This window comes from Terrapene carolina, unplaced genomic scaffold (assembly GCF_002925995.2).
Source record: "Terrapene carolina triunguis isolate 2854851 unplaced genomic scaffold, T_m_triunguis-2.0 Scaffold58, whole genome shotgun sequence".
Classification (NCBI taxonomy): Eukaryota; Metazoa; Chordata; order Testudines; family Emydidae; genus Terrapene; species Terrapene triunguis.
In genome coordinates this window covers 77,693,041-77,705,423 of record NW_020664409.1, presented here as the reverse complement: position 1 = coordinate 77,705,423, position 12,383 = coordinate 77,693,041, and the positions used below count along the sequence as shown (strand labels likewise).

Genomic DNA, 12,383 nt, shown 5'->3' with positions numbered 1-12,383 from the left:
TTTCCCACATCCCAGGTACATACCCTAACCACTGGGCTACTCTGGGGTGGAGGTTAGTCACTTTGTCAGTCCGTCTCTCATTTTGATCAGAAATTCCACCCTCAACTTGAAACACCTTTCCTACTAAAATTGCCTCAAAATTGGTTCATTTCCATGAAAAGTTTCCATTTAATGAACTGACATTTAAAGGTATATGTGATCTGTATGATTGTAATTATTAACTAATTTGTTAATACAGGTGCATTCTCAGACAATTAATCAATCTAGCAATCACTTAAAGAACCCTTTCATATAAAAGACACAAATCAGAAATTCAAATACTGTTAACATATAAGAGTTTAGACTCAGCTGGGTCTATCAGTGCTCCAAAATTCTGCATCCTGGATGGGAATTAGATAGGATCATTTATAACACCACCCCAGGATTCAAACATCTCATTGGCAACTTATATTTTTCTCTCAATCTATTCTACACTTGCACTTTGTATGGAAATATTTAAAATATTACTTATTGTGTATGTTTTGTGAAGATTTATTAAATATGTCTTATAATTATATTAGGACGGTGATGGTCTCTAAAAAGGCACTGGAAATAACTCAGGGTATACAAAGTGAAGAGGTGGAGTACTGTATTAAAGAGATAGTTTTGTTTTAATTTTGGTCACTTTCAAGCATAGGCGTTGCCTCCCCAAACTGCAACCTGGGGCGACACTGGGGCGGGGGGGGGGGGGGGTGGAGAGATTTCTGCCTTCCATTTGGCACTGCTCCCTCCCCAAGTCCCACCACGCCAGCCAGAGCCCCCTAGTGGGGCACGGAGGAACAACTCCTAGCTACATCCCTCCCTGCACCCTGAGCAGTTTTCAAAGTTTATGAGCTGACCCCTCCCTCCCCCCCTTTGAATAACAATTTTTGGGTGGCCTGCTGAGGTGAGTCAGGAGACGGAGGTGGTGCTCCCTCCCTGGGCCCTGCTATGCAGAGCTGACCTGAGCCCCATGGGGCTCTGCCTCCCCATATATAGACGTCAAACTACACCTATGCTTTCTAGGGATCCTGTACTAAGCTCACTGATATACGTCTGGTTACAATAAACAGTCAAGAAAGGCTCAATTAACACATTATTTATGTATAAAGGCATACATATCTCAGAAATAAAAAATTAAAATGCATTTTTACACATATTTTTAAGAAAAGAGATACCTGGCCACCATGAAGGCAGCTATTTGAACCACGAACTGCTGGCAAATTGTCTAGTCTTTCATGAAGTGTTTCTGTTACAGGAAATTGTATTTTATAATCATCTTCCTTCATTTCTGTCACCCAGCTCTGAAAAGAAACAGATATCACTGCACCTCAAAATAGTAAATGCAGACCTCCTGATAATATACTGCCCTGTATATACCCAACTCAAGGAATGATATTGATGGATTTCAGTTGGAGTCATGTCTAGCACTCCTCTGTTGCTATGATAGTCATCATAAGCTGGGATTTGGGAGAGTAGTGGCAGGAACAAATCATTTAAAAAAAAAGTTTTTGACAAGAGCTTAGAGGATCTTCTTTGGGGAAAATGACAATAATTAGTCAAAACCAGAAACAGTGTCAATGTGATTAGGACACATTAGACTAATATATACATGACTTGTGATAAAAAAATCCAGTAATAACACAAAACATCAACCCATACATCATTATTGTAAGGAATCCCTTTCCAAACCATCTCTCACACGTTAAACCTCAAAATTTCGTTAAATCTCTAACCAAAATTAGGAGAACTCGAAGGGGTCATATTATTAAATTCAAAAAATTCCACAAGTGCTTGATATCTCTCAGGATCAACCCCAATATGACTCAGTAGCATACTCAACGCCAGTCCAGAAAATCACAGGTTCATATTTCACATTAGGACTAGGATTTGCATCCAGTTGTGACTGCTGAGATGCCAAACTATTAGAACTGATGTCCTTAAGATGAAACATTAACGCTAAAGGCTCTTCCACCTAAATCCCCTCTACATTTTCAGCTAGATATGAAATTCTTCAATTCCTGTCCTAAAGTGTGATGCAGTGTTGCTGTGCCCCAACATAATCAGATGCTAAATTTTTTTCAGTTGAGAGTGATGTATTTCCCTGAATATAGTTTGTAAATACTTTGTGATTCTTCTGAATCAAAGGTGGTGCATAAATGTGTCATTATTTGTTGTGGCTGTTCAGATGGAAGTTAAAGATTCAGGGGTCCTATTCAAATAAAAAGGATATTTAAGAGAGTTCTGGTCAATATTTCCTCACTTAAAGAAACAGGTCCTAATATGCAAGGCCATGTGAACTATTAGCAACTGCAAATTGCTGCATTACTGATATGTAATCAGTCTGAGAACAACAGAGACAATCAAATTCTAAACAGGTGTACTAAAAAAAAAATCTGATCACTAATTACTTTAATATATTTATATTGCCATACCATATTAAATTAAAATTATACTTTACCTTCATTTCATCATTAATTTTTTCCCATTCTTCAGTTGTAAAGTCAGATGCAGAGGCTGGAGGTTTATCTTTTCGCAGGGCTCTGCTCCCTGGAGCTAAACATTCAATGCGTTTTTCACAGAATAATGTAAGATCAGGGTAATATCCTTCCTCACCAGACCTTAAAAGTAAAAAGATGTCACATTATTTAAAAACTAAGCAAAATAAACAAACAATATTGCATTCTCCTCATATATATATGAATGATACACTGGTGAGACCTCATTTGGAGTACTGTGTGCAGTTCTGGTCTCCCATGTTTAAAAAGGATGAATACAAACTGGAACGGGTACAGAGAAGGGCCACTAGGATGATCCGAGGAATGGAAAACCTGTCGTATGAAAGGAGACTCGAGCTCGGTTTGTTTACCTTAACCAAAAGAAGGCTGAGGGGGATATGATTGCTCTCTTTAAATATATCAGAGGGATAAATACCAGGGAGGGAGAAGAATTATTTCAGCTCAGTACTAATGTGGACACGAGAACAAATGGATATAAACTGGCCGTCGGGAAGTTTAGGCTTGAAATTAGACGAAGGTTTCTGACCATCAGAGGGGTGAAGTTCTGAAACAGCCTTCCGAGGGAGACAGTGGGGGCGAAAGACCTCTCTGGCTTTAAGATTAAGCTTGATAAGTTTATGGAGGGGATGGTTTGATGGGATAACGTGATTTTAGTCAATAGGTCAATAACGTGCCATCGCTGGTAATTAGTAACAATGGTCAATGATGGGATATTAAAAGTTACTACAGAGAACTTTTTTCCGGAGGGTCTGGCTGGAGAATCTTGCCCGCATGCTCGGGGTTCAGCTGATCGCCATATTTGGGGTTGGGAAGGAATTTTCCTCCAGGGTAGATTGGCAGAGGGCCTGGAGGTTTTTCGCCTTCCTCCACAGCATGGGGCAGGGGTCGCTTGCTGGAGGATTCTCTGCGACTTGAAGTCTTTAAATCATGATTTGGGGACTTCAACAGCTGAGGCAAGGGAGAGAATTATTCCAGGAGTGGGTGGGTCAGCTTTTGTGGCCTGCATCATGCGGGAGTCAGACTAGATGATCATAATGGTCCCTTCTGACCTTAAAGTCTATGAGTCTATGAGATACAGTACTGACTACAGAGGACTTTTTTACTTCCTAGTGATTGAAAGTTGTTATTACCATCTTACAGCAGTTTGATGACAACTGTAAATTGAGTTGGTGGCCTTGGTCCAGTGTTTAATGAGCAAATGTTCACATTACAAAAAACATTGCAATTAGTACTAACTGTAAATATTCTGAGAGGACCAACACGGCTACAAGAACACTGCACATATAAATATTCTTGACACTCTCACCAAAAATGGCAAGGATTAAATCAGCACAATGTCTGAAATAACCACACCCCCTCACAGGTTCCTCCTTGCCGCAAATGAGGTACAGCGGTGGAACAATAAGAAGACTCTTCCACTGCTGCTACTCAAGCTGTACCCGTTCTGTGGATTTAACATAGAACTTCTATTTCCAGTGCTGTCAGTAAGGAACCTTTCACAAGATTAGTTACCTTTTTTATTTTAATTTAAAGATTTAACTTATGTTAAGTCACCAACACTTTTAAGATAAGTCAAGTACCGAGCCCAATACTCTTGGGCCAAATCCTCAGAATCTTACCAATAGATAAACTATTAACCAAAAACAAAATAAAAAAAGCAGTAATGTAAATAATAATGAAGATAGAATTTTAAATGTTTACCTCAATATCCTGAGAATTTTTTCCAGGTGTTTAACATCTGAGCACTTTTCAATGAACTTGTAGTCCAGATGATTAATAGGAATTTGATATGTTTTTGTTGTTCCCTGGTCCCACAAAGATGAAACTGGCTGGTCACTCATTTCTAAAAAAATTAAAGATAAAACTAATTATTCTGCTGCCTGAAGTGGTACTCAGATATACTTTGAGGCAAATCCAATTTTAAGAAATAGTCCAGCCCTTAATTCACACTTAATCCTTACTCATGCATATAGTCCCATTGGCATGATGAAGGAGTTGCCAACTTGAGGCCCCGGTCTTGCAAACTGCTCCACCTGTCCAGAGCCCCACTAACTTCACTGAGGGTCTGGGTGGGCACAAGGATCTATCAGCTTGCAGGACTGAGATCTCAGATTGTAAACTCTTTAAGGCAAAAAACCACTCTCTTCTATTTTAACCACAAGGTGCCACAAACACATATAGCATTGCAAAAATAATAATTATAATAATGTAAGCAAAATTAGAAACGTCATAGACTACATATTCAAGTTTTTCCTTTGGAAAACCTTTTGGCTTCTGTTCCTCTCATGCAAGGTAATATACCTGTTAAATGAATATTGCTAATTTATTCTGTCCCTCATAAAGAAAAGGAAATGTATTGAAGAAAAATAATCTTAAAACTACTAGCAAGTTGATGCAACTAATTTACCTTCCACAGGCATAGCTGAGGATAACTTGGAGGAGTTTTTGTGGGACGGCCATGAATTTTTAAGTGGAGTTGCTGCTGATATATGTGAAAATGTCTACAAATGTTAATTTGAGTCAATATTGCTGTACTTCAGACATACTTCTTGTGATCTTTAAAAAAATCCAAATGGCATGCTATTTTAATAGGAAACATCTAAATTATAAAATGTGGAAATTCCAGTGGCAGATTAAGACTCACCAAACAAATTAAGCTTGTACAATACAAAAGAGGCATATCACCACTCTCCTCACCAGCTCTCATTATCCTCTTTCAAATCCTACCTTAAACCTCTCCTTTGCCACGATGCCTTCAAAACTCTTGACAATGGTTAGACCACTGTGCACTAATACCACCACCTATCATGCTGACCAATATTGTCTCATGATTTCCTGCTACTCCCCATCTGTCTGTCTGTATCCATCTGTTGTTTCTTATCTTATTTAGACTGTAAACTCTTTAGGGCAGGAATTCTTTCTGATCTTTTGTACAGCACCCAGCACAATGGGGTCCTGGTCCATGACAGGCTCCTAAGCACTCCAGTAACACAAATAATAGTATCAGAGGGGTAGCCGTGTTTGTTGCTTTTTACAGATCCAGACTAAGAGTCCTGTGACACCTTATAGACTAACAGATGTATTGGAGCATAAGCTTTTGTGGGTGAATACCCACTTCGTCATGTGGGCATGTGTCTGACGAAGTGGGTATTCACTCACGAAAGCTTATGCTACAATACATCTGTTAGTCTATAAGGTGCCACAAGACTCTTTGTTGCTTTTTACAAATAATATGTTTACTCTTCTTTTGCACTGGGTGATACATACAGGTTGAATATTCAAAATTCATTCTTCTCACACCTATGTATTTGTGCAACCATCTTGTGTTTTTACAATCAGACTTTTCATAGTTCTATCTTTTATTGTAATAAGACAAAGGGCCACATTCTTCTCCTTAAGTAGCATAGATGCAACGCCTGTCAGTAGGAGTGTTACCATGTAACATCAGCAGAATTGAGCTCAAACGTGTTTCTGGTAATCTTTGCAACTCTCACAACAAAGGGAATAATCCCAGCAAAACTCTCTCCGTAGCAGGGGACTACAGACCTGCAAAGCCCGCCCTACCCTAGCAACTGTTTCTATGTACAGCATGGCTTCTGGGAGTCCAGTAGCACGGCGTAAGGACCAAACCTCACCACCCACCCAGGTTGTGGCAGGGGAGATAATACATTAACTCTGCAGTTTGGCCCCTTCCACAGAGGATCGGGAAGCACCAGGAGCCAGGCTGCCCTGCCCCCGCCCCCCTTTCACACACCGCGAAACGGCCAGCAGGGCACTGAGGATCCATCCCCGCGGGAGGGGGCTACACACTGTGTGGGAAGCACGACCCCCCCCACACACACCCGAGGCAAGGGCTTTGGCCCGCGGGCCCCCAGCTCCAGCGCACGGCGAGTTGTTATCCCATCACAGCCTCCCTATCCCCTCCATACACACACACCCCACTCTCCAGGCCCCTGCACCCCACCCCTTCCCACACACCACAGCCGCCCTCACGCACCCCTGGCCCGGCCCCAGGGGAGAATGGCGGGCGGGGAGGTCAGGAGTCGCGCTGGGGACGGGACACCAGCCCTGAAGGAGCGGGGCGGCAGCCCAGGCCGACCGGCCTGCTCAGGTGCCCCGCACTAACTCCGGAGGACAGTCGACGACTTCGCTCTCACCACGTCTCTCAGCCTCCGTCCGAAGAGAGCAACTGGCCGCAGGACCCTCCCCCGTCCACTCAGCGCATGCGCAAGGGGTCGGCACCGCAGCGCTACCGTTGGAAGCGCGGGGCTGCACGCGCACCCCGCCCCCAGAGCTAGGGGCTGGGCCGGCTGTCTGTCTCCCCCCCCCGCAGTGAGACGCTGTTGGAATCGCGGCAACTTGCCCAGGCCCCTCTGCTGCGACCAGCTGGGCGAGGCGTGCCAGAGCCTGCCGCGGAGGCGGGGCGGAGCAGGGTGCCCTGTCCTCCCCTCTAGCCCGGGAGGAAAGTGAGGGAACTGATGCACGGATGACGGGGCATCCGCTGCACGTTCTGGGCAGATGGTTCCTGGCAGGCCAGAGCCAAAGATGTTTCAGTACTGGGTAGGGAGATGTCAGGGTGATGTTTCATTGAGAAATCCCAACATTATGGTGCAATAGCATCCTAGGCCAGGCTCTCCCAGTCAAAGTCAGGGAAATGCCTGGTGTTTAAGGAGAAAAAGCAAAACCCCACAGCAGCCCTCATTGCTCTAGCCTATGCTACTCACTGGAATGAATTTTGGCAGGTGTATTTTGAAAGAAACTGAGCAGGGGACAGAATACCAGCCCTGAAGGAATAGAGTGGGGCAGCAATTCTCAGTCCCTTAATTTAGCAAGGTGATGAAATATACTGTCCCATTTAAAAAAGGTATCTTCATTTAGCAAAACAACAGAAAAGTGAAAAACAAAATACTGTTGGGAAGCTGCACAAGAGCTCCTAGAAATAGTTTCCCTTCAAAAACCAATGAAAGTTGATTAGTGAAAATGCATCATTTACAAAATTCAAGTTTTTAAAAGCAAGAAAATGGACAGTTAAGGACATTGGCACAAATCCACAAAGAGACTTATAATGCTCAGTATCACAACAACTAATACCTAACTTTAGTGCCTAGAAAATCATAGGAACACTGGAATTCACAAAGTCTGAGGTAGGTGCTTCGGCTCTCTATACAATGAATGGGGAAGATAATTGCTTTAGAAGGCAATTCCCCAATTCCTGGTACCTGCGTCCAGTTGCTCTCTCCTTATAATACTAGCTGTTATAAGTGCTGCCCCTTTCATGGAGATACGCATCTAAGCCTGGGGTCACAGGCAGGCACCTCTCTCTGCACTCAGGCCACGAAGGTGCCTACGGTATTTCTTGTGAAAATGAATTAGGTGCCTGCCTCATTCCACACAAAAAAGCTCGAGTTAAGTGTTAACTACCTTATAGCTTTTAAGCCCAGTGGTTAGAGCACTCACCTGGGATGTAGGAGCCCAAGGTTCAATTCCACACTCCCTGTAAGAAAGAATTTGAACAAGAGTCTCCCATACCCCACAGAGGCAGTGCTGTAAACACTCAGCTATGGGAGACTCTGATGTGGGGTGCCTTCAATCTCTCCAGTTGAAGTTGTTCCACTAAATAGCTACTTAAAAATTCATTGTCACAGAGTGACTAGACCTTGGGTGCCCAAACCATCAGGCTACACAGGCAGCAGGTAGGTGAATCACTCTAAGTGTTTATCCACAGTAGAGCAGTTTCAACAGGAAAGACCAGGGGAGCCACATGAGAACATCCCACAGCTCACTGATTAGAGCACCTCTCCTGAGATATGGGGAGACCCTTGTTCAAATCCTCTCCCCACCCCTAAGCAGAGGGGGAAAATTGAACCTGGGTCTCCCACATTTGAGGCAAGTATGAAAACCACTGGGCTAGAAGTTGGGGAAGGTACTACTATCTCCTCCTCGATTCTCAATGGGACCAGGGTGGGGGTACTACTACCGCCTCCTCAATGGAAGCCGCTGAGCATGCCTACCCAACCGGTCCTCACCTGCAAGTTAAGCAGATGAACACCTATCTTCCCTGGGTTTGTGGATCGGTCTACGGGTTACGTTTGCCAGGTGCTAGGAATGGGCAATAGGGGATGGATCACTTGATTACCTGTTCTGTTCATTCCCTCTGGGGTACTGGGCATTGGCCACTGTTGGAAGACAGGATACAGGGCTAGATCGACCTTTGGTCTGACCAAGTATGGCTGTTTTTATGTTCTTACGTGGGAACTAGGCACCCAGTTGCTTAGATTGAGCCTGCAATGCACATGCTCAGAGACAGAAATTTAGACAGAGAGGGAACTTTTGTCCTGAAATTAGACACCAAGTCAGTTTAGGTATCTACAGGGTGTGAGGGAAGTTTTGTGGATCATAGTGGAGCCTAAAATTGGGGCTTAAGTGCCTAAGTAGATTTGTGGATCTGCGCCATTGTAACCATATTGATGAAGTAACCAACTAATTCTCAGATTATTCAAACTCAACTCTGAATTTCTTGACCATTTGGTACTTAATCTGTAAATTTTTTTCCTCTCCACAGAGAAGTGATGTCTTCAGATGATAAAGAACTAGGGCTGTCAAGCGATTAAAGAAATTAATCACAATTAAGAAAATCAATTGCACGGTTAAACAATACAATACCAACTGAAATGTATTAAAATATTTTTGGATGTTTTCTACATTTTCAAATGTATCAATTTAAATTACAACACAGAATTCGAAGTGTACAGTGCTCACATTATTTATTACAAATATTTGCACTGTAAAATGATAAAAGAAATAGTATTTTTCAACTCACCTCATACAAGTACTGTAGTGCAATCTCTTAATCATGAAAATGCAACTTACAAATGTAGATTTTTTTTGTTACATAACTGCACTCGAAACCAAAACAATGTAAAACTTTAGAGACTACAAGTCCACTCAGTCGTACTTCTTGTTCAGCCAATCACTGAGAAACAAGTTTGTTTACATTTACGGGAGATAATGCTGCTCACTTCATAATTAAAATATCACCTGAAAGTGAGAACAGGCGTTCGCATGGCAGTGTTGTAGCTGGCATCGCAAGATATTTAAGTGCCTGATGCACTAAAGATTCATACGCCTCTTCATACTTTGGCCATCGTTCCAGAGGACATGCTTCCATGCTGATGATGCTCGTTAAAAAAATAATGCATTAATTAAATTTGTGACTGAACTCTTTAGGGGGGAGAATTGTATGTCTCCTGCTCTGTTTTACCCACATTCTGCCATATATTTCATGTTATAGCAGTCTCGGATGATGACTCAGCACATGTTGGTTTTAAGAACACTTTCACTGCAAATTTGACAAAATATAAAGAAAATACCAATGTGAAATTTCTAAAGATAGCTACAGCACTCGACCCAGGGTTTAAAAATCTGAAGAGCCTTTCAAAATCTGAGCGGGACGGGGTGGGAGCATGCTTTCCGAAATCTTAAAAGAGAAACACTCTGATGCAGAAACTACAGAACCCAAACAACCAAAAAAGAAAATCAACCTTCTGCTGGTGGCATCTGACTCAGATGATAAAAATGAAAATGCATTGGTTATCAAGCAGAACCAGTCATCAGCATGGAAACATGTCCTCTGGAATGGTAGACGAAGCATGAAGGGGCATACGAATGTTTAGAATATCTGGCATGTAAATACCTTGCAACACTGGCTACAAAAGTGCCATGCGAACGCCTGTTCTTGCTTTCAGGTAACACTGTAAATAAGAAGCAGTATCTCCTGTAAATGTAAACAAACTTGTTTGTCTTAGCAATTGGCTGAACAAGAAGTAGGACTGAGTGGATTTGTAGACTCTAAAGTTTTACATTGTTTTGTTTTTGAGTGCAGTTATGTAACAACAACAAAATCTACATTTGTAAGTTGCATTTTCATGATAAAGAGATTGCACTACAGTACTAGTATGAGGTGAATTGAAAAATACTATTTCTTTTATCATTTTTACAGTGCAAATATTTGTAATCAAAGTAATATAAAGTGAGCACTGCACACTTTGTATTCTGTGTTGTAATAGAAAGCAATATATTGAAATTTATTAAATATTTTTGTTTTTTTTTCTACATTTTCAATTGGTATTTTATTGTTTAACAATGCAATTAATTTTTTTGAGTTAATCATGTGAGTTAATTGCGATTAATCGACAGCCATATAAAGAACACCTCATACATTGACACTATTTGTTGTTCTACAGCCCTTTTGCCTAGATTTAGCCCTCAAGCTTACAAAGATTTATGCACGTTTGACTTTATGCAGCAAGTACTCTCTTTGGAGTTTATGGAACTACTCAGTACATAAAGTTAAACATGTTTAAAGTCTCTACAGGATTGGTGTCTTAGTGAGGTTCTGAGATGGGAATAGAAAAATCAGGGAACTTGGACATATTGGGCCAAGTTTAGCGCTGCTGTAAGCAAGCATAACTCCACTGAATTCAAAAGTGAAACTGAATATTTGATATTAAAAACTTTATTTAACTACCTGAATAATTTACAACTGATATCAGAATGAAAAAGTATATATTTCTCCACAACAGATGTGTATACAAATCAAAGTTATCAGTATACTAAAATGAACCAGGCCAAAACAGCTACATCTTGAATTCACATTACCGGGCATCAAAGACAACCACTGTAATTGTTAGAGTTAAAGAAAATGACAGGGGGAAAACAAAATTTAAAAAATACAATCACAAATCAGTCATGCAAAATGCGTCAAGGCTCATTTTTCAGTTACCACCACAGTTAGCATTTGTTTGTATGCTTTTAAAAAATGGAATATATTTTGCATGCATGATATTATCTTCTATCCAGTGTACTTTTTTACCTGTTTGCATCGCAATACAAGACTACCAAAGTTTATTGTATTGTGCTTTAATTAACAAGATCATCACTGAAAATAATTAAGATGTTATATGTTCTTTGTCGCATAAGTACTACTTTGTAAGACTTTTTTGGTACTGGACCAATTCTTCAGTACTACCCCAATTTTTTTAATTTTATTTATAGTCACTATCTTCCTCTGCCCACTCAAACAATTTAATAGGCACATGCGAAAGGATACATCTTTTTGTTCTTTTCTTGTACATTATTCTGTACCCACATTCTCGACACCTGATAGGATCTCTTGCTTTTATTTCATTTTCTGTGTGACATTCTGGGGGAGAAAAACAAAACAATCTTATTAGACCACTATAACAAGAAATACAAAATGCAAGATGTTACCTTTTCCAAAAGTAAATTATAACAAAATTAAAGATTTGCATTTGTGGCAAACAAAACAACTTTAGTGAATTAATATTACTGCTAAAATCAAGTACTTGATTTCTCTTCAGGGTAAACACTTTTAGCTAACCTGTAGAGTTACAATTTATTTTCTATTACCTTTAGTGATGACAAAGTACACCTCTATCCCGATACAACATGGTCCTCGGGAGCCAAAAAATCTCACCGTGTTATAGGTGAGGCCGCATTATATCAGGGTAGGGAGAGGAACCGCTCCCCACCCCAGCTCACCTCCGCTCTGCCTCCACCTCCTCCCTGAGCGCGCCGCCGCCACGCCGCTTCTCCCTCCCTCCCTTCCAGGCTTGCCGCGCCAATCAGCTGTTTGGCCCAGCAAGCCTGAAAAGGGGGCGGGGGGGGAGAAGAAGCGGAGCGGCGGCGTGCTCAGGGGAGGAGGCGGAGATGAGCTGGAGTGGGGAGCGGTTCCTCTGCACCCCCCATTACTTGCTGCGACCCTCCCCGGGTGGCCCCACCCCACCCCAGCTCACCTCTGTTCCTCCTCCTCCCACGAGCACGCCA

The 12,383-nt window shown here is 41.7% G+C and overlaps 2 protein-coding genes across 6 annotated transcripts in view; both read right to left on the bottom strand.

The window, feature by feature from the left end:
- SPAG1 (sperm associated antigen 1) overlaps positions 1 to 6,731 on the bottom strand; it is a 61,692-nt gene extending 54,961 nt beyond the window's left edge. For 3 of the 5 annotated variants that reach the window (XM_026663390.2, XM_026663404.2, XM_026663410.2), the window contains exons 1-4: positions 4,945 to 5,071; positions 4,239 to 4,380; positions 2,480 to 2,639; positions 1,197 to 1,322 (exon numbers count right to left, since the gene is read on the bottom strand). In XM_026663390.2, coding sequence (XP_026519175.1) covers positions 1,197 to 1,322; positions 2,480 to 2,639; positions 4,239 to 4,380; positions 4,945 to 4,957 — 441 coding nt within the window. In that variant the 5' untranslated portion in view covers positions 4,958 to 5,071. Of the gene's footprint in view, positions 1 to 1,196; positions 1,323 to 2,479; positions 2,640 to 4,238; positions 4,381 to 4,944; positions 5,072 to 6,534; positions 6,650 to 6,694 lie in introns of those variants that run through there. The other 2 variants (XM_026663400.2, XM_026663395.2) reach the window with 2 other exon arrangements.
- A 4,352-nt stretch (positions 6,732 to 11,083) lies between these two features.
- The window catches only part of POLR2K (RNA polymerase II subunit K), a 6,339-nt gene continuing 5,039 nt past the window's right edge, over positions 11,084 to 12,383 (bottom strand). Inside the window, exons 3-4 of the mRNA XM_024217258.3 lie at positions 11,647 to 11,739; positions 11,084 to 11,214 (exon numbers count right to left, since the gene is read on the bottom strand). Of these exons, the coding sequence (XP_024073026.1) occupies positions 11,192 to 11,214; positions 11,647 to 11,739 (116 nt within the window). The 3' untranslated portion in view covers positions 11,084 to 11,191. The remainder of the gene's footprint in view (positions 11,215 to 11,646; positions 11,740 to 12,383) is intronic.